This window comes from Zosterops lateralis (genome assembly GCF_965231275.1).
Source record: "Zosterops lateralis genome assembly, chromosome: 3".
NCBI classification, from domain to species: Eukaryota; Metazoa; Chordata; class Aves; order Passeriformes; family Zosteropidae; genus Zosterops; species Zosterops lateralis.
In genome coordinates, this window is record NC_139764.1 from 44,100,458 (window position 1) to 44,127,814 (window position 27,357).

Below are 27,357 nucleotides of genomic sequence, written 5' to 3' on the forward strand. Positions count from 1 at the left end.
ATCATCAGTCAACAAAAGGCCCCATTTCATAGACAAAGCATTTACAGGCTGTTAGACAAACAGCACATTCAATAGTTCCAATCATGAGACCAGCCATCAGAATATTTTTACCACTGGATTCTAAAAATTTTATGACTTAAGCTAAAATATAAAGGCAGGAAATGGCTGCTTTAAAATGTATTTTCATCATATACTATGCAGATATTTCTTTTAAATTGCCTTCTTTTAAATCTGCAAACTCTTACCTTCCACCACAACCAGGAGTCTCCCCCACAGATTCTTGAGGCAATATCCATACAGCTAAGAAAAATCTCTAGTCCTTGAATTTACATGAACTTGACTCTAATGAGCCTTATATAAGCTTCAATCAATTGCATTAGAGAATTAGGATTTGATTTTTTTTTTCCTGGGAATGCTAGCTCAAAGCTGGAAACAATAAGCAAGCTCCTGTTTTACTCAACTACTTTCTGCTGTGTAGTCCAGAATAGTTTAAGAGTCTAATCAGAGCAGCCAGATTTCACTTTTAATCTTTTTTCAGAATTATGAAATACACAACAGAGCCTATTACAGAAATCCCAATGCAAAATCAGTGCCTTTCTGCCCCATTCCAGAGCACTAATGGCAAATAAATCTCTAAACAGCAGTCATTTGTCAGTAATTTGTAATTTATATACCAGCAAAGTAAAAAGGGTGTCTGAATGTACAGAGGCTTAAATATGCCAGTGGATATTTCCAAGCAGACCTTTTAAATAGCAATTGTTTGTTTTTGTGATAGAGTAGCAGCATATGGAAGTGTGACTTCCATTTTCATATGCAATAAGGAAAAAATCCCAATACAGCTTTAAGCAAAAGAAAGCATAAAGAAATTAAAAGGTAAAGTAAAAGTTTGTTAGTAGCAAGCCAGGTGATGTTTTCCCCACTGCTCCAATGTTTTCTTTTACTATTATTATTATATTTTTGCTTAATTAGTTCAGGCTTTTTTTTCCCTTCTGTTCATTCTCATGGGTTTGTTTAAATGGTGGATCTCTAAATGCAAGATCAGGGTTCCCTTTCAGTAAAGGGTTGGAGACTCCCTCTCCCCACCACAAGTGAATATCCAGCTATTGCCTCCCCTTCCCTTTCTCACTATGTCTCTCCACTATCAGAACATAAAGGTCTGGATTTCCCACAGAATCCTGCAATCAGATAGACAGGCCTTTCCCTGTGAACCTCTCCCAAACCCTGGCTTCCAACAGAAAGAGCCTCACATCCTGTCAGATGCTTCCTCAAGATCCCAGTCTTTCAATTCCACCCCTCTTTCTGAGAATCCAGAGAGAGAAGTTGCTTATCTGCCTTTGCAGCTCAGACAGGTTTTCAGTGACAAGGCAGATGGAAGGAAGGGGAATGTCTCTGCTTTGAGAGCCATCATTTCATCTGAGTTCTAGTCATGCATCCTATGGGGAGGAAGGACACATGCACACATGAGCAAAGTGATATGCCTGGAGTTTCCCACTTCCCATCTTACACTCACCACGCTCAGTTTGACAGACACAGGATGTAGTCCATAAACAGAACCTTCCTATTCACTAATCTTTAAAATATGAAAGACAAGGGAATCAGCAGAAACTGATCTGGAGGAAGGTGTGAAAGATTCCCTAAAAGAAGAAAGTTGCAGCTGAGCCAAAAAACATGTTTCTAATCATCTCAAAATGGTTTGATACAAAGATTTGTTTATTACCCAACAATGTGACAGTGTATATACAAATACAGTGTGGAATGTGACATTTACAGGAAATTTAAGTACATCATGCACAGACACTATTGCAATGTTATTTTAATAGTTCCAGAATATTAAGCTGAATAAATATTCCTTGCTTCAAAAAATCATTTTTACTTTTACATAAAAATATATAATATTGCACTCTTTACAAGGCCAGCAGTTTTGCATATTGGTTTGTAACAAGTGGAATTCTACTTCATAAAAAAATAAGCCTTTGTGAGCAAAACCCCAAAACAGGGAGCACAAAAGCACCCCAAAACCACAATGTTTGTCTTTTTTTCTCTTAAACAAAGCACATCACATCAACATGAGCCAGGAAGCTTTTCAGTCTGTTATTTGGACCTTACATTAACATTTAGACAGAGAAAAACATGACTAAAGCCATCCCATACAATGCTGCTACAATAATATGCAGTTTAAAACTCAATTCATACAATATGCAGCCACTTGCTTAATTGAACCAACAATGAGCTTTTGCATCTTGAACCATGAGAACATTTTCCTTAAGTTTTCCTAATTTGAAGAGTTCTTCAACCAGGGAGTCTCAAGAATTTCTGAAGACTATTTGGAATTCTCAAAAGAAGCATAAGGATTGCTTGTGTGTGTCACCTTTGTCACGACCTGACAATTTCATGTAAAGTGTTCTGAAAGCAGATGAGCCTTAAACATGAGAAGATATAACAGTTTGAATGGCAACAGCAGAACATGTCAGTGATAAAAAAGCAAAGCAATTTAAAAGGAAAATGTAACTACATCAGACTTGTGTGGCGTTCTTGCTTTACCATTCGCATGATTCATCGGCACTCAGTCATGGTGCCAGGTTTAGAGGTCTTCAAATCCATCAACTGAAATACTAACTTTTCATGTGGCCTCAGATTTCAAATTTATTAAGCCATTCATGACAGAGGCTTATTTTTTCCCCCTCATAAAATAGCACCCAGGAATACACAACAAATTTGCACAGTGTATCTATGTGAAGCTTTCCCAACCATCTGATGCTTATGAACATTGATTATTCAAGCAGTTAGATCCAAACATTTTATAGTGTACTGACCCTCAATGCCACTATAACATGAGCACATCTGTGCCTTCTGTAACACCTCTTCTTAGAGCTCTGGAAGATAAGCTCTGTGTGAACATAATATACCTTCTGCCACAGAACTGTGATAGCCAACTATCACAGAGTTAGGGAGTTCACACTGCATTTTAATCTAACCACTGCTTCATGATGCCACAAGGTGTCTACCCATCACTAAGACAAATATTTTATTGTCACCTGTTGCAAAGACTACTACATTAACAGAGAAGATGGCAAAAATTACAAATACCAAGATAGCAGAAATTTGATTTTTAGCATTACAATACCATAAGATGGTGCAAAATGCACCTACTAAGTTCTTTGCTTCTCAAAAAAAGCAATTTTAAGTGGTTGTTGATTTTAAAGTTTTGGATTGCTTATCCCAGAGCTAACCATACCACACTCAACTAATCAGATATACATATGCTGACATTTGAATAGATATTTACAGAACTTGATGCTGCTGATATTTTACATACTACGAGGGGGAATAAGCATAATCAATTTTTTTAAATACTTCTGTCCAAGAAGTGATTTAAAAAAATACAGTCGGTGTTTTATATTGCAGCATTGAGCATTTCTTAGTCACTTTGCTGGCATTGGATAATATGACCAGAGCTTCCTGCTGACCTGGATATGCTTCAAGTTTGTGCATGCACATACGCAATCTCACAACCACCCTTAGGCTGCTCTTTTAAATAAAAACCCCATCTATCCAGTCATTCTAGAGACATTCAAAGTCCAGTTAAATAAGAGCTCCTATAGCCTACTTGGATTAAAGTGCATCAGAGAGATGAGCTAGCAGCAGCCCTGCCGTCACCCAGCCGCATAGCTGCTGAGGAAGGAGTAGAACATGGGCAGCTTCAAGCGCTGCTGGTCCTTGCGGCACCAGGCGATGACATTCCCATCACTGTTGGCCGTGAACAGGTGATGGCCGTCGCAGGAAAACGTAAGGCTGCAAAACAAGGAAAGTCTATCTTTGTACCAAACATGGCTATTTATAATGCCAGAGGACATTAAATGCCCATCAGAGTTCAGCCAACACAGGGGAGGCCCAGTGCCTACATTAACACAGCAATGTGTTTGCATATACCTGCTTAGCCATTTGTACCCAAATGGGCTGAACTGCAGTTTTGGTCAGCACTTCAACATCCCCTGCAGTATAATACTCATTTCTTTGCAGGATCACAGCAAAGGGCAGGATTAGTAGCAAAATCCTACCCTCTCCCCTTGTTTTTGAAAGGAAGGATTTTCTGCACCAGAGTCCAATGCCCTCTGAACTTGCTTTGCTGACAAAGGCAGAAACTAAAACCATCAGATTTCATGGCACAGCACAGGACTTTTGTTCAGATGGGCATTTCTTGAGCTGTTACAGGGCTAAAAAAGCCCTTCAGTCATGCTGTGGGTAATGTTAGAGAGCATGAAGGTCAGCATCCATTTACTGTCACATTTAAGCAGGAAACTTTAAATTATTCAACAGCTACTAAATCGTTATCAACAAGCTTTGTGAAATATGCTGCTTAAAGGAGGTAACAAAGGCAATAACTGCTTATCAATCTTTTTAATTTCTAAAAAAAAAAAAAATGGTAGTTTGTATTTTAAATGGTATTTTATCAACAATCAAAACGAATTTTTTCAGAGTCATTTGTTACTATGCTAACATTAAGACAAAATTTTGGCATAACTCTAAGACCTTTGTGCAGACTACTGTACTGCTGGGGATATCAAAGTCTCAGTCCTTTGATCACATTCTGAAAACACTTTGGCACGAGAATTCTGCTCATCTAAATGAGAGAGACTCAGAGAAAACTAACTACACAAGCACTCCAAAATGGCAGCTTCCAGGCTACTCTGAGTTTGCTTCTTCTCCCCCACTTCCCTCCACCATCAGAAAAAATGGAAAAGGCAGCATTTTCATTTAATTTTGAGGAAGAAACACTAAGTCTGGCATAGTTAAGATTATCTCATTTTAACACAGATTCTGAGGAAAAAAAATTAAAAATGAGAGGAGTAGCTCTGGTTCAGTTTTTCAGGGAATCCTGCTAATTTCCATCTGCCAGCAGCAGAAGCTAGTTATTACTGTCATTACAAGTACAGTACACTTGTGCTCACTTTGCTTTCATTAATAATTAGTAGGTTTGCACTGCTCTTTTTAGACTTGGGTGTTTACCTCCTATTTTCATGTTTAACATTCTACTTCAACTGCTTTGTTGCAGTTTTATTTGTTGGTTTGGTTTTTTTTCCCTAAAGAGAAAAATGCATTCATTGTATACTTAAGATCTTTTTACCTTACAATAGGTTTGGCTGACTTCGAAAACGTTATTTCTCGTACTGGCTTCAAGTCCCACGTACTCCACAGTCTGAAAAAAAGAGCCATTTTCTTCACACTTGCTTTTACAAATACTTCAGTGATAAACAATCTATTTAGCAACTGCTAGGACTGGGAGCTGAGTAACAGCTTGTCCACCTTCTTTAAAGCCAAATACCAGCATGATGTTTGGCTACATGCTCTCAAACTGTGAGCCTAAGTGATAGAGCATTTTAATAAATAAACATTTCTAATGCTTACCTTACAACTCCATTTTCAAGGCCCCCTGCAATCACATTGACAGACACACCTTCAGGCTGGTTAGAGAAAGCAACAGAGCAAATACTTTCCCTGCAGTGCACATGTCCAACAAGATCACCATTAACTGTCCAAAGTCTCAAATCACTGCCTCCTCCAACTGCAACAGAACATAGCATGGGAGTATTAAAAAATAAATCTAGACCACAGTTAAGTCTGTAATATTTAAATATTCCATTGTAAAGAATCCAACTTCTTGAGAGCTCATAATGTTTAAATGACTGAGTGATGTCTGCAATTACTTCTCTCTCTGAGACAGGAAGCACACAAACCACCAAGTCACTGCAGTGATTTAGAAGCCATCACATCCTATTTATGGAACATTTTACTTACAAAGCACTATGTGAATTTACTTAATGACCAATTTTCATGTACTAACAGGGACGGCACTAAGATGGAATTCATACTAGCTATCTAAGAAGCTGGAACTCATACCTTAGCCTGCATTTTAAGCAAAATACTTAAAAAAGAGCATAGTTCTCTTACCTGGTTATCTGGCATTATTTGATTCTATCAATGAACTAACAACCCAATTACTGCTTTTGTCTTGAAAGGAAATGCAATGTTTTGCAGGAAAGATTGTTTTGTGAGCTATAGAAATGGACTTGAAAGTCTCCAAGTAAGTTTTAAAATCTAAATATTAGTTCACTGAAACTGCCAGAATAATGTCCCCTTGTCCTTTAATACCCTTGCCTGTACTCCCCTGAAGAACTGTACCTTTGACAACAAATCTCTGTGAAAATGAAAGCAACCAACATCACAAATTGTAAGTCTCCCAGGCATCTTTGAAATTTCAAGTCCTTTTACAAAGATACCAAGCTGTTGGCCTTTGTATCTCTACACTATATTCAAACACCTGCCTAATCACTTCTGGAGAAATTTGTATATTACTATGTAAAAAAAGCAACACATTGCTCCTTTGTGACTGAACACATCCTCAGATGATTAATAAACACTCAGTAACTAATTTAATTGCAAATCTCATGATTTATTTGGTCTGCAAGTCAAAACAGCTTTCTTGACTGACAAATATACCTGAATCACAAACTGTTGCAATATCACCAGTGGTTTCACTAGCTGAAACTGCAGTCACAGGACTCTTGTGTCCAGCCAGACTCTGGACATAACACAGCCTGAAGAAAACAAAGGGAACAAGCCTAAATTTCAGACTCGAATGCAGAAAAGGTCATTTGCAGAAAATATTAGAAAGAGTTACATTAATTTCAATCAACATTTTGCACAATTATGGTATTTTTCATATTCACTATAAAATTTTAGCATTTTTTACGAGAAAAAACAGTAAGGGTTTGACTTCACAATAAGATACACACAGAACAAATTCAACTAACTTCAAAGGGGCAAAGGTACCCAAGAGTGGGAAAACCTGTATTTCTACGAAAGCTATGGGAAAGTGTTACATATATACTTGTACCTGTTCAAATCCCATATTATGCAGGTTCCATCTTTGCTGACACTTATCATTATACTGTATGGCTTGCACACAAACAAGCTTGTTATTTCTGCTGTGTGTCCATACAGATGGACCTGTGACTCCATTTCTATCTCTGAAGGCTGAAAAACAGCAAGACAAACTCTCATGAAAAAGAAAATTAATGTCTCTTTTTCTAAAAAAGATAACCCTAGTTTTAAGTCTTAGATTTCAAAGAACAGTTCCTATTGCTTTTAATATCATTTTAGCAACTATGTTCATATTTTATGTTTAACACTTTATAATGTGATAAGACATAGCTATCATTGATGTTCAACTTTTTGCTTTCAGTGCTTTAGCCTCAGCAAATATATTGATGTGATCCCATGAACCAGAATGAAAAACTACTGTAGTTCTGTCTCAAGTACACAGCTTGAAGTCGGCTGATTTGTTTTCTGCAAGACTGCTCTTTCCATACAACAGTGAAATGACAGCTCTCAGTATTTTAGCATCTAGTGGAAGCACTTGGAAACATAAAAGGAAAACCCAGTCAGAAGCTGTCACTCTCTGTACAGCAAATTACTAGGAATTCCTCAAGTTGGTGCCAAGTTTTTCAATGATACCAAGCTGGAAAAACATGCAGAAAGTCAAGTTTAAATACAGAAGCTACTAGGTAAAAATTAAGCAGGAAAATTTAACACAAAACAATGCTTTTTATTCAAGTTATGTAATTTAAAATGATTCAGACTTCCTGAAAACTGGCTAAATTGAAGGAGCTGCTTAATCAGAATGCTAATGCTCTATTTAAGACAACTTGCTGTAACTATTATTAGATTATTAGAATAATCTTGGTAAAGGAAGAGAACAGTTCTCTGCTTGTTTCCTCACCCATGTCAGAGCACATCACCTGCATTTTTGTATAAGGGTACAAGATGCCTCCCTTTAGCAGGTCTACAAAAAAACCTTGAAAGTTTAAACAGACAAGATAAAAGCGTACATATGCTCAAGTCACAGGTGTGGAAAATTTACATCTTTGCACTAAAAGGAACAATCTGATCTATGTAATATTGCAAAAGGCAATATACAGTCTGACAACAGAAAGACCTACTAGTTTGCTCTTGCTACTGAGCATCTCATCAATGTAAGACATTTATAAAAGTACCCAGGTGTAATTCTCAGTGACAGCTCACATATAAAAATCCTTTAATAATCCTTCTCGGTTAAGAGAAAAAAATTATACCAAAATTTTTATAACAGCAACAGACAAGACTTGTGTTTTTATGAAGACTGATTCTGATAACCCTTTTACTGTGCTCCTCCCACTTCCTTTAAAGTGTTTCCTCTTGATCTGCATTTCAACACTTGAACTGAAAGCAGCACCCCCCTTTAGCAGCTTCTCTCTATCATACTAATAGCAATGGTTTATTGATTCTTATAGTAAAAATATTGCAACAAGCAAAACATTGCTGGAATTCTAACACCAACTGTATTAAGTTATATTACGTTCTAATAAGTCATGAAATAGGTATTTCTCATGCCTGAAATGTTTTCCCCTTCTTACTTCCTCCCTGTTTTTAGGTGACAACCCCTAAAATGGTATCTAGCTCTGAGAAAATATATGCAATATGCAACAGCAGCTCTTCCTGCCTACAGCACTTGAGTGGGGAATTTAAATGATCACTTCCCAGTTTTACCCAAACAGGTCATTCAAGTGCACTCTCTGTTTGCAAGACACCTCTAACAGTCAGCAAGTGAAGGCTGAAATAATGTGTACAACCAGACACCTGTGGCTGAGGGGCTCACCCAGGTGTGACATTGTCAGCACAGATCACTGTGTCTAAGCAGTACTTGATGGGGTTTTCACCATCATCAAGGCAAGGAAAAACAGAGGACCTGAAGCACAACATGGAGCCATTTCTGAATTCTGACAGTGTGCCTTTGAGTTCCCATACCTGATGCACACCATGATATCTATTCATGCCCATGCATGGCATTTATACAGATGTGAAACAAGGCAAAATATTCATACTTCAAGTACTGCATTATAACAAACTGTTCACTTTATCACTGATCAGCTGATGAGATGGATACAGAACATATGTCAGGAAGCACATTTGCATTCCCTGCAGCCCTGACTTGGGTAACTGACGCAACAACAGGAGCTACAAAATTGACACAAGTCCCTCTGCCTGGGACACAGAAAGCTGTCAGTGCTGAGAAATTCAGCAAAGATGGTCTCAAAGAACATCATCTGTGCAGATGAACAAAAATCACTTTTTCTAGGAAACAGAAGGAACTCAAGAACCATAACCCCTCTAGCTAGAGGTTATTTTTAGCTTTGCAGAAGGCAAGTATATTTAATTTCTATAAAAAAAAAATTAACTGGAATCCAAGTCTCAGTACAGGTTACTTGCAAGTCCACTATTCTGGGGAGCAGTTAAAGTGCCTAACTTATGATTCAAATAACTAAAACTTGCAGGCTTGAAACTCTACTTCATTTTCTATACTTAAAGTGCTGCTGAGCTTAGGAAGTATGAGTGGCAGATCACCAGAAACTGGAAGAAAGCCAAGGGAAAAAAATTTAGAAATCACTGTGTTTATGCTCTCCCCAGTCTAAGCATCTGCTGTTTGCCTCTACTGAAAACAGAAAACTGGGTATGCATAGCAGATCATACCAAGGTTCTCCCTACATACTAATGTAGGGATTCAAGAGCATCAAGAAGTACAACACCAAAGATGTTTGCCAATACCTGTATCGATCTACATCTAGGAAATCAATTTAGTTCAGTTGTTGCTATGGGTAATACTGTAGACACACCTAAAATGAGCTGTTAGCAAAGTTGCCTACTCTGTTAAAACTATGGAGAATAGAAGTTTCTGCTAAAGAAAGTACGGAAGATTCAGACAGAAGCTTCAAAAAATCAGTCAGAATCAGATTTTTAATTTGGTGTTCTATTTATGTTTTCTATTTTTTTCTATTTACACCACTTTTATTAGCAAAGAGTATCAAGGGACTTTCTACTACTGTCAGTATTTTCCACTAACAGATTAAGTAATGCAAGTTACTTTCTCCCTTCCCTACTCATAACATTTCCCCTCAGAGAATATGACAAAGTAAAGAGGCTTGGTGGTTAATATATACACTGTCTGAGAACTCATCCTACTCTGTAGTTTAAGTGCCCTCTGCACTTGAATTATTGTTTACTTTGGGGAATTGCGTTCCACAGCTTCAGTTAAAGCATTGAAAGGCTCTGTCTCCTTCACAGAAGAAGCTACTCCTTAATGCAGGGAGCTTCACTGTGCCACTGAGCACAGCCAGAGCTGTACATGTTGCGCACTCAGGTGATGAGGGCTGACTAAAGGCTAGCTGTATGTAAACAGCAGCTTAAGAAAAACGTGCAAGCATGTTGTCAGAAGAGCCTTCAAAAATAATTTTTATTAATTGTTTAACAATTAGTTGTTAAAATGATTTTATTAATTTTATTATTATTATTTTATTAATTTCTTTTTTAGTATTTCGTGCAATTGCACAAATTTTAACGTAATTTTTTTAGCAGTTAGCCAGAATATGGCTCTCTCATTTTTAAAACAGTCTGTCTAAAAAAAAAAGACTACTACTGAATACACTAAATCCTTTATTATGAATTCTATCCAATGTAACTTACTGTATTGCTGGTGAATCTGTTCATATATGCTGTGATGACTCCAGATTTACTACCTGTGAACAGCTGACAACTGTCTGGCACCCAAGCACAACTTGTTACCTTGAAAAGACAAAACAAAGCCAAGAAAAAATTAGAACAGAAAGACTATTCTAACTGCTGTTTTTATTATGCCACAGCATTTGGTCAAACTGATTCTTTATTGGTTATCCTATGAAAGCCATGTAAAACACCTAAATTAAAGAAATTCAAGAGCTCAAATATAGCTGCTCTAGGTTGTACTTGTTATTATGTCAGAGTAAAGAGGGAGTTTTATGTAGCCTGGAATTCACAGCTAAAGAGCAGTGAACTAGTGCAGACTTCAAGATCATCCACAAAAACCTTTCTGGCAGGATCTTGCCAGTCACTGGACTGTGACAGATTATACTGCTTTCTATAACAATGTCTTAGACAATCTTTTTCAAATGGATCCTGAACTACAGTGGAGTTGTTCTAACACCTATACTTTTTTCTGTATTGATTTTTCTTGGGATAGAACTTAAACCTTTTTAAATTCACAGCAAAATTCTATAGGAAGGAAAAGCTACAAAAATCAAATTATTTCAAAAGGAATCTTTGTCTAGTACAGGAAAACAACAAAGAACAAGACACAAGGGTGGAGCCATGAGGAACACATTCCAAAGGAAATCAAAAATATTAAAAGGAATTGTGATCGGATGCTCATCTCCAAAAAAAGGCTAAAGTGAGAGCACCACACTGCCAAGTCAAGCCACCACTTAAACTACCAATATTAAGCTAAAGAGCAAGAGGCTGATTTTATTTTACCTGATGAAGCTGTGAGCTCTGTATAAAATTTACTGGAGGCTCACTTTGTTTGCTTTTCAGTCGTAAGATGTTATCGGCATATCCCCAGCTCAGGATCGCTGACCACTGAATGTCAGTGCTGTGCATGCTCCTCACGCCTGAAGGGAGGCACACAGGATTGTGTCACGTCCACAGCAAGATTCAATCACTTTAACAGGCACCAACAAAAGTCTCAGGTTCATGCTTTATCACAAGCGAAAATATAATCCCCCCTAAAGTTTCAAAATAAGGTATTTTCTGTTAGGCTCCGTAGCCTGTAATGTATTATAAACAAACAGTTTTCAGAGACCAAATGAACATTTCATCTTCTCTAAAGATAATTTGCAACCTAGACAAAACCTTTTTGAAGAAGAGTTGCATCTTTTGAGAACAGAGAAAAGGGGCAGATAATATTTTCCACCTAGAGAAACGAGTGCTTGTAACTTCAAGGAGAATGTTACTTGTTTTTGTTGACTAAATGTGAAGTGATTTATTTTTAAAAAGCCTGCACTAGTATATACCACCAAGAAAACAGAAGATGGTGAGAACTTGTTTGTACATTCTCAAAAAGAATCCCTCCAAGAAGTTTAACTGAAAGCAGAAGATTCTTCATCTCTGCTTTTTTACTGTTAACTTTTCTCATTGTCTGCCTATAAAACCCATTTCTGAAGTTTTCCTTTCTGTTGCCGCAAGAGTTTTTTCATCTGTTCTTCAGTTCTTGGACCCAATCTGCTGGCAAGTTCTAAAGTTAAATACTCATGCTTCAGTCACTTCAATTTAAAATATGAACTTAATTACATAATGCCTCTACTGTAGTTTTGAAAATTATAAGTACAATGCACCCTCCAGTAAAGATACCACACATGTGGAGGCTGTTAATGGAATTATAAATTAATCTCTGGCAAAAGCAACTAAACTTGGGAAGTTTGCTGAAAAACAATAGTAGCATTAGATTTAATTTTTTTAATGGCTCATTTAATATATATTGTGCATACAAAGAATAAGCACAAATTCCTACCTTGCTCCTTGCTATATATCATCAAAAGGCAAAACTTGCTGGACAAACCACAGATAGCTTTAGTTGGTAAAGCTTGGAGAGAGCCAAACCTTTCTCCATGTGGTTGGCTAAAGCAGACAACAGGGTCTGGAGCACTTGGGGAACCAACGTATTCTCCCCACTTCAATCCTTTTATCCATGGCAATGGACTCTAATAAACAAGTACAGATAAGGTTCAAATTATAGATTTTTCAGAAAAACATAATTTCATTAGTAATGCAGAATGATTCATGTCAGCTTCCTATAAGCAATCACATGGTAAGGACAACTGAAGTCTTTACTCTAAAACCACTAGAAAGACAAATTCAAAGCACTTCAGTACCATCAGTTAAACTGTTAACTTTAAGGTAGTTCTACTTCTTTAAAGGTGTAGGCAGTAAGCTTCTAGTTCAGGTAGTTTAGTGAAAAATACAGATCTGTAAATCCAAGGATGCATTTTCTGACCAGACTTCAGGGAAAACAAGTGTTTGAAGTGAAGAAAGTTTAATTGTGCCATAGGCAGTAAAAAAGCTGAGGATGGAAGAAAGCACAGTACATGTTTTCTTGCTATAAGTCTGTAGACAGATTCTACAATTCATCATTGAAACTATAAAACTGGTTAACTGAAATGCTTTCCAACACCTGTTTGCCAAAACCAAAATAAACTCAGGTCTTAGTTTACACAAAATATCACAAATGCATGAAAGTAATTTTCACTATCACTTAGTAATTTTGTGTATTTTCTTTACAGTACAATATAGCAAGTAGCACTTTTAGGAAGAAAATTCTAAACCAAGAGTACAGGGTACAACAATTACAGCACATGGATATTAATTAAACCATCTTGCAATTGAAAATTACATACTGGATAAATGATTTCCTTAGTGTGTTCTCTGGTTTCTCTGAAAGCAAACTGCACTAGTAATCCCATGGCAGCAGGAAGTTCTCCTTCCATGATAAGCCTGGATCCAGGTCTACTAACATGTGCTGCATGAAACAGCTGGCGAGGAGTTTGCCCATATGTTTTTATCATTGTTTCAAGGGCTCTTCTCTGAACAGGATCTTCAACAGCAGAAACATCCATTCCAAAATAGGTCTACAGGCAAAAAGAAAGGGGAGAGGCAAGAATAAGCATGTCAAGTTTGTCTTTGGAAAAAATTTTGCAACACATACACACAAATGCAGAGGCAGAGTATTCGGTTGTTTGCTTAAGGTGTGGACCAGAAGCCATCCCATGACTGTGCTGATTAAAGAGCCACTGAGAGCAGGAACCTTGTCACCTCCTCTTTATTGGAACAAACTACCATTTTAAGGATTAAGACTTATTTGAAATTAAATTTACTGTAGAGAAAAGTGCTCCTTAGAGGCACAGAACACAGGATGTGTATGAAGGAAAATACCATGAGATCAGGACACACGGAACTATTTTAATCCTATCAAAAGCCGCAGCAGCCCCTGCCTAAATTAAAAGCTTTTGAATTAGGCAGAAGTAGATACCCAACAATCAGACTACTGCAAGCAACCATCCACAAGGTCTAAACTCCAGACCTGATCATCCCCCACACCGAGCTGCTCAAGGCAAGAAAGGGAATAAAAATTCACTAAGTCTCACAATGCCCCCTGGGATCTTACAGTTCAGCACGAATGGTTAAAGCCTTTTCTTATTCTTCAACATTTCATGAGCAAGGGATCTTGTTTCATGCTTGATGTTTTCCAAGCAAGTCCGACCAAACTCTCCCCCATTAAGTTACTAAGAACAATGAACAAACACACTGCTTAGCAAATACAAATACTTACTGCAGGATGAAAGACATTAATAGCCTGAACAGAGGCCTTGCCTTTTTGCTTATAACCAAACACCAAGTCAATCCAGTGACAGATTGTCTGGGAAACATGATCAGACTCCAAAGCCTGACGATGAATCAAGATGAACAGACGAGGATCGTTACGGGCCCAGGGTGGAAGATTGACATGGTTAACTCTGTCACCATTTTGACGCACTCCAAAATCAAAACCTAGAAATAGGAGAGTGAATATTCCTACGTTTTATTTGACAGTAACTTCAAAAAGGTCTATAGAGTTCTCAAACTCAACCATTAAGCACAGTGATTAACAATCAACAAAGCAGCATCATTAACAAGTCCCTACAAAACATATTCAGCTGTACATACTCAGTCAAATAGAAAAATGAGAAAACAGCATACTTCTTTGCCTTGCTGATAAAACTAGGGAAAAACTTAGCTTAACTCCTACATAACAGCTTTTTTTGCATATCCCACAAATTCTTGCCTGATTTCTCCCATACATCTACAAGTTAGCATACTCAGCCAAGGGATATATATGTTTTCAGTTTCAACCCATAAACTCAATCAAATCTTCTGGGTATATAGTTCTGTTGTCCTCTCAGCATACCTTCTCTGTTAACTAGAAAGTCGGGAAGGTAGAAAAATTCTGGTATAAGCTCCTTTACGTCAGTCATTGATTCATACGAAGAGAGACGCCAGGTTGTATTGGTAGAGTGAAAAGTTCTGTCCGGGATGTCAAAACTTTGATCTGTAAAGAAATCCAAACTCATTTGTTACACTGATGATGGACACTAACAGTTGCACATCTGCAACTTCACGTAGTTAACTGCTCTCTAGTTAGCTGAGAACATTTGTAATTCTCTTATCTCCATTGCTATGTGTTACACATGGACTGCAGGTAAAACAGAGGTCAGCTTTTTATGCTACAGACACTAAGGTATAAACATCAGATGACCAGCTTTATGGTCTAGCTTGATAATTCCAAGAATGGATCTACTGTTAGAGCATACCAGATTTAATTCTACCAGGCTCAGCTATCTGGAATTGGAAAACCTATGCTAAATAGAGTTATAACACCTGGGTTATTGGAGCAAGGCACAGATGTAAAAGGCAATTACAAGCAAATGCAACCTTACCTTGATAAGCTAAAAACATTTTAGTAAAAGGTGGCAGCCTCACTAGGAAATGAAGTACAGTTCCACTGTTAGAATAATGAGATCCATAGTGATATGGTTGGACAGGGGGCATTGGATCATCCTCTCGTGCTCCTTTACGGTACTCTTCTTCTAAATACTAGAAAAATAGGAGAGAATAAAAAAAAAAAAATCACAAATCTCCTCCCTAGATGCATTCCAACAATAAAAATAAGAGCTTGCCTAAATTGTTTAGGAATAAACTCTCAAACTTTTCAGAAACATACATTCAAAAGTGATCTGGAATCCAATACACTTTTAGATGTCTAAAGATACACAATCATTTTTACAAACCAGTTAGGTATCACAGTCTTTGGCCAATTTAAATGATCTATATTCCATTATTTATTATTTTTGCTTCTCCCCACTCCCCCATCTTGTTTTCTAACACAGCTGAGTCATAGGAAAAACAATATTTTCAAATAATACAGTAGACCATGGTAACACAGACAAGTTTGAAAGTCCAGCTGCAGATGCTTTAATTCTCTAGTATGTTGCTATTTCCTACAGTCTTTAAAATATTTTAAAGAGAAAAAATCAAAAAGCACCATCATCATAGTAGGACACATTAAAAGAACAGGGTACTTGATGAAAAACAGCCTTTGTTATCAAACAGAAAAATAGCTACAAATTCCACCAAAGTAATGTCAACCAAACAGCAGGAAAATATCTTCCTGATCTTTAGGAATCTTTAAATGTATACAAGTTCCCATATAAGGTGGTATCCATTTAAATTCCTCCACAGTATCACATGGATGGGCTAAATTGATTTGCAATTTCATGTATAGGAAAAAACGTAAGTTCCAAGCATGTTATAAAACAATTCCTAGGAAATGTTTCCTGGAAAATACACTGGACATAAGAGTTCTGTAGCCATGAAATACTGTATTTGTGGTTTCTTCTTCCCCAATAAATACATGTTATAAAAATTAATGTCACTGTGTCATTTATACATGGGACAAAGGGAAAAAAGTTATCTAAATTACCTTGTAAGTATCCACATAACGATCCTCTTTTTCTTTAGATTGCACAGCGATTGGCTTGACCAGGTTTCTGCAAAAAAAGCAGCACTGGTATGTTGTAATTTTTATTAAAATGTTGATTCACATTAAGAGTAACATCTTTAGTATAATACTTTTGAAGAAAGAAAATAAAGCAACTTCCAGTTAATGCTAAAGGCAAACTCAGATCCACAGCACATTAACAGGCAAGCAAATGCCAAGTGCTTCAGTCAAATCAGAGGCATCCTATAAAGGCAAAGACTTAGCACACACAAATGTTAAATCAGCATAATAGAACTTTTTTAGGGTGGGACAATTCACTCAAATCCATTCAAATGAAGACTCTGATTTTGTAACTGGCCAAGTAATTTATGATATTTCCTTTTCTATTTAGTTTTTTGTAATTGGCTTGGAAGTCTGTAATCATATGAATTTAAACATACAGCTTTTGTTTAATTCTGTGAATTATACATAGCCTATTAAGACAGTGTAAGTCCAATACATTGCATTTGGATCTACACATCTGTTTTATTTCAATATCCCAGGCAAAGCAGACACTTACTGTAAAAGCCCAAATTATTAGAGATAAGGCTTGTCCCTGAATATTTCCATTTGTGTGTGTGTGCAGTTTAGCACAATGAAGCTAAAAAGCTATACAGGATGATCAATTCAAGTACTTGGAAAAAAAAGAGCTGCAAGCATTTCATATTACCTATATACCGAGGGATCATTTAGGTCCAGCGTTTCATTGGTGTAGTCAGAAAGTATAAAAGGAAATACTGGATATTGCATGAGATCATTGAAGGAACGACCCGCATGTTTGTTTAAATGAGTCAGATATTCAAAGTTAGTAATCTGTCCTGTGCACCACAGGTGGGTCAAAGCAGTAATGTTTCCATATTCCAAAAGGTTAGGCAAATTGTTAGTCAAGATGTTGTGGTACACATCGTCACGGACCTAGAAGAAAACACCACAGATTTAATAATACAATTTAAAAGTTTTAAACTACCAAGAGTAAGTTTCTCTCATTTTGTATATTTCCAGATATCTGCTGTAATAGAATAATGTCTAGTATCACTAAGATCCTTTAATGTCTTAATAGATCAGAGATGTGTTTTACAACATGCCTATGATCATCCAGAAGACTAAATGAGTCAAGTTCTTTCAAATGTATTAGACAGATTTTAATTAGTCCATGCAACAAGTCTCCTTAAAAACCTAATGTTATAAAGACACAGGAAAATGCTTTGGTGTATTACTCTGCATTGCTGCCACAGTACCTTTGTATTATCGAAAGCCAAGAGTAAAGTTCTGCCATTTGTTAGAAAGATTTCCACAGCATTGTCTCTTAACTGCCACCACCGCTTATGAACTTCCTTAATTTCCTCATAGGTCCAAGAAAATGATGCTGGTTCAGTTTCTCCATGAAAACTCTGTAGAATTTGTGATTTAGAAAGTCATTTTAAATAGTGGATTTTCCAAACAAGAAACCCTTCAATGCAGCCAGTTTATAACAACACAGCATATCACAAGCCAAACTTTAATTTTAATGCAATGCTTTAATACATTGTTGTGATTTTCTTTAGCTACTTTCCCCATCCTCCACTCCCCTCAAGGCAGTGGGTAGAACATGACACATGCTCCTCAGCTGCTCCACTTTCCTACCCAGCACAAGTAAGCAAAGCCACATTTTCAAAGGCTCTTAAGCTAAAAATATTGGACAATCAGAGTAAGCAAAGCTTTGTTGTGAATCCCAGCTCTGACAGTTCTGTGAAAGACAAAGCAGCTGGTAGCATCTTAAACCACAGGAACTGTCTGTTTGGTAGATGCAAGGAAGAGCTCTGTAAAAGCAGTTTAAAGTTTTCAGTAGTGCAATGCATATCTTGATTACTTTTACATGTCTGTTAGATGTATAAACAATTTACACATTGGAGTCTTTGTACATCAGAAGGATTAGCTCAGCTTCCATTTCCTTCATGAAACAATCCTCTTCTATAGGAAAAGAGAGGAGCTAGAACATCATATATAATATTAAATCCAAGAACGAGATGCTGTGGAGCACAGCACAAGTCATACACCTGTGACTTTCTGCACTTGCCCCAGGTTCCACTAAGGCAAAGTTCTCAGGTGCAGATCAAAGTAAACTCTGTGTACTTTGATGAACTCAAAGCAATGGACTGCAAAGTGTAGAAGCCTCTCACATCACCCATTCTTCGTTCCCTCCCAGTCCCAGGCCCACATCTTTCCTGTTCCCTTCTATCACCACCAATTCCACAGGGTCAACAGAAGCAACACAAACCAAACTAACCAGTTTGGCTAGCTTTGTCCAGAGATCTCTAACTCTAGTACTACTGCCACTGAAATTGCTGAAGAAGAAAGCTACTCATGGCTAGAGTCTGGAAAAATTAAAGCTGGACAAGATGTTCTAACACTTACCGAATTTTCAATTGTGTCTGAAGCATTATCTTCAACAAAATACATGCCACATTTTCCTACAGCAAAAAATAGTTATGAAAAGGTACACGATATTGCACAATGCATCTTTGGGTTATATGAACAGTATTCAAGGGTTAAGGATGCTAAGAATAGTACCTAGGGCAAGACAATACTTGACAGAAATACAATTTATCATTCCACATCTTTTAGCAAGTGGTCTACAGACCTTACTTACTCAAACAGCACTCATGAAAACAGTAGAGAAGAAAGGCAAAATTGATCTATAAAGTATGTAATCCATGAAGTCAGGCAACATCTCAATTACTTACAAAAAATTAGCCAGGTTTATATATACAGCAGACTCTAACACCAAAAATTTTGACTGAAAAGTCTACTTACCTAGCAACAGTTCACCAGCAGTCTCTCTAGAAGGTGCTACACTTATACATCTTCGATTAACTCTGAAATATTTCAAAGTGGAAATGCTTATGGATTATAGAAATGCCTTATGGAATTATGTACTTTTCAGAAGACCTAAAACCAACCTAAACCACATAGCCTCGAAGGTTACAGCTGAAGAAAAACTGTCAAACAACATGACTAATGGTTTATATCCCCAAGAGGAAACAAAAATAGAACTTCAACTTTCTAGACTTGCATGACTGTATTTGTACTTATTTCTTTGCACGTTCTCTGCAGTTATTTTAGGCTGTATTTGTGCCTGTAACAGGTGGCTAATTGACACAACTGCAGAGCTGTGTAATGCAGTGATAAAAGCAGAGAGAATGGAAAGGCAATTTGCTTTTGAACTCTGATGGCAAGACCTACCAGATCTTAGATATCTAGGACAGGCAGTGCTACTAAGCAAAAATAAGAGATCTCATCAGGTTATCCCACAAGTCCTATCCACAGCACACCAGATGGTATTTGGTGGCTCTAGTCTTTTGTTTTTGAGTAAAGCAAAAATGTCTACTATTTTTGACACTAGTCTCATTTTCCACTTGATTTAAAAAAAAAAAAATTAAGACAAAAATAAATGGCTTTTTAGGTAACTGTTTCATTCAATTGGGAAAAGATAGGAGAGGGAAGGAAGTGTTACCCAAAACTCACCTTATATGTTCACTTGCAGCTTTGTCCTTTACAGTAGAGGAGTGAGAAGAATGTGTTTTGTCTTCAAATAAGTAAGACAATGGAGTTTTTATCACACCTGTAAAGGCATCACAAATAATAAGGTAGTAACAGTCATGACAATTCAGGCATTATGCTACATTCAGCATGGAAGATGTTTTAATTACCTTCCTGTTTTTGCCTGTCTGGGAGAAGGTACTTGTTTGGAATAGTTAGGTAGCACCTCTGCAAGCGGCGCCTCTCTCTGTTTGGGCCCTCTGTTGGATCCAGTTGCCAAGAAGTTGGATAATAGACTGGGTCATACCAGAGTGCTCTGATAAAAAAAATACACAATAGGTGTTTGGCAGCAAAGACAGTACATGTGCTTATTAATTCTGTTCTTCTTTAGTAGAAAGACAGAAGTTGCACAGAAGTACACTGGGCAATTATTTCTGAAAAAGTATTAAAAGACTGGATTCTGTAGTTTATTTTCATGAACTTTTCAACCGAATGATTTTTCACAAGCTGCTACTCTAAGACTGTTTTTGAAGTTATTCAGTCTAATGAAAACAGCAGTACAATGCTTTCAACACTATTTTGAAAACTCTGCTGCTGCACACAAGATAATACTAGTTCTGCAGTGGTGAAAACACCTTAGTTTGGTTTCTTATCAACATTTACATCCTTTGTTCTCCACTATTTAGTGAACAAGGCATCTAGATGCTAATGTGAGTAACGTTACCCCGAAAGTATTTTTTTACTCCATCTATGTTGTGTAAAATATGAAAACTTTAGGACACTACATTGTACTAGGCACAGCAAAATCTATCTCTGAAGAAAAAAAAGAGTCTAAAGGGGATAGAAATACTACTTGGCTACTGATCTTAAAAGACAGAGTAAAAAAAAAAAATCAAGTCTTTTACAAGCCTAACTATCAGATGGTTAGTAAAAGTAAGTCTAATTTTAATATCATCTCCATTTCATATGCCTCTGAGTAGAATGAGAAGCGCATGTCAGGCATCAAGTCTCTCTCACTTTCCCCGAGATGAGAAAACTCACCGATCATGGGTAAGCTGCTGAACAAGTTCCTGCCAATGTCTGCTGGCACTTAGCTCTGCCTTATACATCCCCCTGATGTGCTGGATTACTTTCTTCCTTTCCATTCCTTGTGACAGCGACACAGCTTGTGTGATGTCTCCAGCTATTTTAGAAATGTCTTTAGATTTTGTATCTAGACGCTGAAAGAGACTGAGGAGAAGAGTCGTGTTTTAAAATGCCATATAAACACACTGAAAAGGGAAAGACACCAAAACACCTCATAAAATACAATCAGTTCAGCAGTAGATATGTAGACTTCTTATTATAGCAGATGCAGAACAACATAGCCTACATAATGAAATTCATGAGTACCTTCTGTTCCTTAGTCATCAAAAAACCTATTACTTTTGGCCAAAGACAAGACAAACCAGTCAGAAGATCAATGGCTATGTATTAACATGCTCGACTAATTCATGTATACTCACTACAATAAAAATCTGGGGTAAGAACACTAATTTACCACTGATTAAATCTCCTAAGTTATTCAACATAATAAGTTATTGAATATTATCTTAACACTTGTCCACATGGACTTGACTAAACTGACCTTTACAGCTACTGCACTTGCCTACTTTAAGGCAAAATGTGTGTGCATCTCAAATCTGATTTTTATGGCAAACCCTCCAAATTTAAATTAATACAAACCTCAATCTACCACAATGTACTGAAATTTACAATTACGCCAAGGAGCACTATCTACATAGCTCACAAAAATATTCAAATTGTATACTGAATAAAATGTTTCATTTGTTGAAAATCAGGGTTAGTTGCAGGGACATTTAGATGCACAGACCACAGCAACAGGAGACATTGGACAGATGCAATAGTCATAAAATTAAGGGTGAAATGCCAAATGTGCAAAAAGCCAATTCGGTATTGAGGTTCACACAATGCCATTTATTATGCAACCTACCAAAACACATGTGTCTATAACAGAACAGTATACTTAAAAGTCTGAAAGCTAGTGATGCTGTTAATTTGAAAAAAACAAAACCCATCCATAATAATCACATAGGTAACTTTGCAATGGGAAGTGCTGAACAGAGAACATTTCTTAAAGTTCTTGCAGCCCCTCCAAGGTACTTACTTCTGCCGATTATTGGCCATTGTCTTCTCCCAAGCAGCCTTGTTTACACCTTCTTCCATCTCATATTTCTTCTGATCCTGAATGGAAGTTTTACACATTACTTTCTTTTCTCAGATGGATGGAAAAAGGAAGGAGAGGCTAAAGGGTATGCCAATTTTAAAAAGGAAGAGTGACAAAACTGTTCAACTGATATCTTCACAGCATTTAAAACCAGCAAGGCTTCATTTCAGTTACTGCCATTTTATTATATTTATACATAATTTTTCTCTTTGCAAGAAATTAAAAATTATTTTCTTGGAAATAAGAGATGCTAGTAGCTTATTAGGAACTCCCACCTTCCTCTGGGTTAAATAATATGTTTAACCAAGAAGCTTGTGAGCTTGCTGTGAGGAGTTGAGCGTATGTGACAGAAATATTGAGAACTCAGAGAATTCCCAAAAGCATAAACCATGCACCAGAGAATACCACAGTCTGCAATTAAATTCTGATCCCATATAAGACAACTGCCTCAAATACACCCAGTTTTTAAAGCAAAGTTTTTATTCACAAACCTCTTTCAAAGCTTTTATTAAATCTGGTTTTGGTCGTGGGCTCAGGGGAATGCATTTATAGCCACAACTTTTCAGTGTATTCATTAAGTCTCCTGCTGCTCTTTGTTGTTCTTTGGTCATTCCATCGCTGTGATTGTGCATTAACTCATACAAATAGAGCACTAATTTAGGCCCATGCTAGAAGATGAAAAGAAGGAAAGAGGAGAATATAGATGCATTGTCACGCTCATTTCCACAACACTGAGCAGCATTTCCCCCTCCATTTTTATTCCCTTTTTTAGTCAGACTGAGCAGATTTCTTCTCATTTTTCTACAATTTAAAGAAAAAGACAGCTTTAATGGTTAAAGATAAACTTTTATAAAACTAGAAAAAACATGCTGCAATTTATCCTCACATGATAAAGTTTGCCCCAGCATCTTTTTCAGATTTTTCAGATGGCTTGCAAGAAAACTGTTTCTTCCCCCAGTACTCAGTTCCTGTAGCCTTATTTACACTTCAGGAAATATGTGCCAGAGATTTCTAATTTTGCCTGCCAAGAACACTACACCTCACTTGATTAAGCAAATTAGAGCTGACAGATAATGAAGTTAAGCAGACATGAGCCATAAATACACTCTACACGACACTCCCACACAGAAGCCACTGCTAGTACATCAGCTCTTTTCTAGCCGAAAAAACTTATTTATTTGAATAACGTATATGTGATCAGAAATATGTGAGTGCCATAAACTAATCCAATAAATACTTCCTCTCCTTCGTATACAGTGACACAAACTGTGACATGTCTTATTTCGTTCTTGCAGTTCCTGAAGATCTTAAGCTGCAACATTCCTACCTGATTTCTCCCTGCGGCTCTAAGAAATGATTGCTTTCAAGCTTGTACTAACATAATACAGTTAGAAGCTTTCTTCTGGCAAACTCAGAAAAACAAGGAGAACCTATTGAACTTTTTAACTTAAGAACATGGCATACACAATCCCACTCTAAGAACTAATAAAGGCTGAGTAAGAAAAGAGTACTGCTTTGGTAGAGGATTGACCGCTTAAAATCTAGTTGCAATCAATCAACAAGCTTCAGGAAATCTCAAGGTAGGAGGTAGGAGGTCCAAAGAATAGTTCCTTCCTTTATCTGCTTTTTTAGGGTATGTTAATTCCTAACTTCCTCAGTAAAATTCTTCATGTTAAAACTAGTATCACCTTTTGTTTCTGCACTGCACAGGGGATATGTTTGATGCAGAATGGTATTAATACAATACACCCAGACTTAATTCTATCTGTCCTCAGGATACTATGGCAATTGCAGAGATATACACAGGTGTTTTGTACGGCAACTGTCAGCCGCTAAACATTGCTAAAATAGCAGTGAACAACTAGCCACATACAGTTCTAAATAACCATTAAATCTAGACAAAAGATTGAATACAGGTTTTAGAAACTTCTCTTAAAATCTCCTGAGCTTACTTGCAAAGTTTGGCTAAGACAGTCACGCAAAATCTCTTGCTGGTTTACTTCGTGTACCATGTCCAAAGCCTGTTTCCTCTCCTGCAGAGGCCTCACAGGAGACAAGCTATGCACAAGGAGCCTCCCAAGCTGCGTACGGAATGTGTCCTTACATAACAAGAGGATTCTGTTCCACTGCTGTTTTGGAGGGCTCATTCTGCTGGTGCCCTAAGGAATGGAGATAACTTTTTAGTATTACAGGGTTAGGACTTTTTTCTGTCAAATTTTTCACATTGCAAAATAAACACAGTTAATATGATCAAAATGGAAGACAGTTTTATCTACCAAAATTTGTGGTTTGTACAGTGATTATTATGGGTTAAAAGGCATTCTACTAAAACAATCCAGAAAGTGAAAATCATGATGTAGAGGATTAAAAAACAGAGGGTCTTTTATTTAAATCAACAGCCCTTTTACATTAATCACCAGTTTCTGATTACCTCAAAAGATTAGAAACCAGGCACTGGAAGGAGGTGTGTGCGTTCACAAGAAAAAACTTGCCACCTTTGAAAAGTACTACAAGTGCAGCGCAGTGGAAAGCTAATACACCTATCAAATGTAATTTTTATGAGCTAGAAAGAAAATTAGGTAGAACTACTTTTATCAAGATGACCTAAGGAAGTCTAATAACACATTTTGTATTATCCAAGCAAAAACTGATCTCCTTGGAAAGGCTAACAAGCTAACACCTGTATGTTAGAAGACTCAGCTTTAGCAAGAATTGAAAAAAGAGAAAGGTCACCTTCCCAACTCTAAAATATACCATTAAAAATCGCTTAAAAAATCTCCACCACTTGTGGATGCACAAGATCTGGTTTTATAGGCTTCTGCAAAAAAATGCTGAAATTTGAGACAAGCAAATTTTCATAGTACAAGAAAGTCCGTAAGTTCTGTGTTCTTGTTCAAGCAGAATTTTGCTAAGAGTAAAAAATCAGAACAGATGCATTTTTTATTTTATAACTGTAAAGTAACTGGGAAGCTGAACAGCATTTTTAATGCCACAGGTGAATGGAGAGAGGTAGTAAAAAAAGCATTTATGGACAAAATACATTATGCATGAAAGTTCCTAATAAAGGAACCTTATGAAATATGCTTTAATATGGACAGCATCTAATTACTTACAACGGATACCTTGATTCCTTCCACCAACATTTTGACCATTTCTTTAAGAAAAGGATTTATTCTGCTAGTCATTTCTTGCTGGCTTTCCTCTTCGGGAACTTCCAGCTGGGGTGCTGAAAGTCTGCTTTGACTTGTATTTTCTGTTATACCCAGTACATCAAGGCACTCTTCGGTAGAGGCTTAAAATTTAAGAGGTACATATTGATCAGTACCATCTCAAACAAGACAATCCTTTAGTTGACATTATATCAAATACTGCCTTTACTGATGTATTTACCATACTTACACTCTCTAGCTTTTGCACAATTTGAACTAGCTCCCAAAGTCATCAAATCTTACTAACCAATCTAGTAATTTCACAGAAAAATTGCATTTTAAGAGAGCAGATGCTCCCTTTGGCAGTTAAATCTTCAGGTAATAATTCAGGCAGTTAACACATGAATGGACTAATGTAGAAACAAAACAACTTGTTCAGTTAATTTAGATAAAAACATTATCCAGATTGCCAGTTACATAATACTGAGAGACAAATCACAGAGAATGATGCTTTACAGCTAAAATCCATTAAATTTGTGTCCATAGAACAACTTTCCTCTCTTACACTTCAGCATTCCAAAAGCAAGAACTCATGTTTCATTAAAACAGACACAAACCAAAAAGCAATCCTACCTAAATAAATGAGCCTGTTAACAGCCAGAACAGTCAGTCTCTGTAACCTTTGTGCAAACTCAGACTCAGTGGCTTGGATAGGATTTTCTTGGCTCATTCTCCGCTGCATCATCATGTTGAATTCCTCACTTGCTAGTGAGCGCATTTTCACCAGCAGAGCATCAGACTGAGCAAGTGAAAACTTCCTAGAACCTTTAAGGAGAGAAGCATGAATAGAATTCTACTAAAATGCACAAAAACTCAATCACTCAGCAACTACTTTCACCCAGAGTTCACATCATTTAATGAAACAAACATTTAAAGTGTATCAGTATAAAAGGGAACATAAATGTCATTGGGTGTTTGTCTTTCTTATTTTTAAAGTTTTTTGAGAATAAATATATCAATTTCAAATAATAAGTAATACCATGAAATGAGTTAATCTCAAGTTCAGATTCATTGTATGACTTCCATACCCTTGTGCTAAACATTCAAACCCACTACTTTTATTCCTCTTTTTATTGTATAAGTAAGATAAAGGATTAAAAATCAGTGATACAACAAAATGTTGCATATTGCAGAGTGGATTCATCAGCACAAATGAGGAGCCAGACATACCAGCAAACACATTTTATACCTATTACATAATAGGTATACAGGTACACTAGGTGTACATTGTATGTACACCTATTGTACCTGTATACCTATTGCCACTAATAGAAGCATAGTATCTAACTTAGAAGAATATTCCTCAGAATTTTCTTGAAATGAACTAGGAAGCCTTGACTGTACTTCCTTCTTTTGGAAATAACTATTTCTCTTTACCTTTAGCACCTTACCAAGTTCACCAATACAAAAACATTTTCACTGCAATGAGCATATACAATGTTTCACTAGGTTGATGGAGAGCTTACCATCTCAAGAGAAACATTCCTATAGTAAACAGGGAATAAAAAGTGTTTTCCAGGTTTTAAAAATGTATCGTCAGTGAAGTCATTAATGCAGCTTTATTTGTAAGAGACATACAAAAGTAACTTACATCCAGATAACCCCAAAACCTTTACAGAAGGACTCACTAGCTATCAAATACAGTGAAAGTACTACTGCTAAAGCTAGAACTCAACACAGGTTTTAAAAACATAACCACAGTGGCACTTTCAAGTATAAATTTGGAGTGGCAGATATTTATTTCAGGATGGTCTCTAATGCAAAGTTGTGCAACAAAGCAATTCCCTCATCATAGCTGTGTTAATTACAAGCACTAACTCAATTTTGGTATCAACTTACTGTGAGGCTGGCTATTACAAGCATTATGAATTAATTTAAAAACACCTTTACTAAGCAACTTGTGAATTTAAGAGAATCCCCAAAGAAGG

The 27,357-nt window shown here is 36.8% G+C and overlaps 1 protein-coding gene across 2 annotated transcripts in view; it reads right to left on the minus strand.

Annotated features, from left to right (window-relative positions):
- Window positions 1-1,707: 1,707 nt before the first annotated feature.
- The window catches only part of LYST (lysosomal trafficking regulator), a 74,793-nt gene continuing 49,143 nt past the window's right edge, over window positions 1,708-27,357 (minus strand). Inside the window, exons 29-53 of one of the 2 annotated variants that reach the window (XM_083858435.1) lie at window positions 26,003-26,194; window positions 25,343-25,512; window positions 24,173-24,379; window positions 22,712-22,888; window positions 22,161-22,237; window positions 21,035-21,223; window positions 20,164-20,309; window positions 19,979-20,075; window positions 19,268-19,329; window positions 18,869-18,924; window positions 17,713-17,865; window positions 17,145-17,389; window positions 16,418-16,484; window positions 15,375-15,531; window positions 14,846-14,986; window positions 14,231-14,448; window positions 13,299-13,529; window positions 12,416-12,605; window positions 11,380-11,516; window positions 10,558-10,656; window positions 6,896-7,035; window positions 6,499-6,596; window positions 5,407-5,563; window positions 5,126-5,197; window positions 1,708-3,792 (exon numbers count right to left, since the gene is read on the minus strand). In XM_083858435.1, the coding sequence (XP_083714561.1) occupies window positions 3,654-3,792; window positions 5,126-5,197; window positions 5,407-5,563; window positions 6,499-6,596; window positions 6,896-7,035; window positions 10,558-10,656; window positions 11,380-11,516; window positions 12,416-12,605; window positions 13,299-13,529; window positions 14,231-14,448; window positions 14,846-14,986; window positions 15,375-15,531; window positions 16,418-16,484; window positions 17,145-17,389; window positions 17,713-17,865; window positions 18,869-18,924; window positions 19,268-19,329; window positions 19,979-20,075; window positions 20,164-20,309; window positions 21,035-21,223; window positions 22,161-22,237; window positions 22,712-22,888; window positions 24,173-24,379; window positions 25,343-25,512; window positions 26,003-26,194 (3,617 nt within the window). In that variant the 3' untranslated portion in view covers window positions 1,708-3,653. Of the gene's footprint in view, window positions 3,793-5,125; window positions 5,198-5,406; window positions 5,564-6,498; window positions 6,597-6,895; window positions 7,036-10,557; window positions 10,657-11,379; window positions 11,517-12,415; window positions 12,606-13,298; window positions 13,530-14,230; window positions 14,449-14,845; window positions 14,987-15,374; window positions 15,532-16,417; window positions 16,485-17,144; window positions 17,390-17,712; window positions 17,866-18,868; window positions 18,925-19,267; window positions 19,330-19,978; window positions 20,076-20,163; window positions 20,310-21,034; window positions 21,224-22,160; window positions 22,238-22,711; window positions 22,889-24,172; window positions 24,380-25,333; window positions 25,513-26,002; window positions 26,195-27,357 lie in introns of both variants that reach the window. The other variant, XM_083858434.1, reaches the window with a different exon arrangement.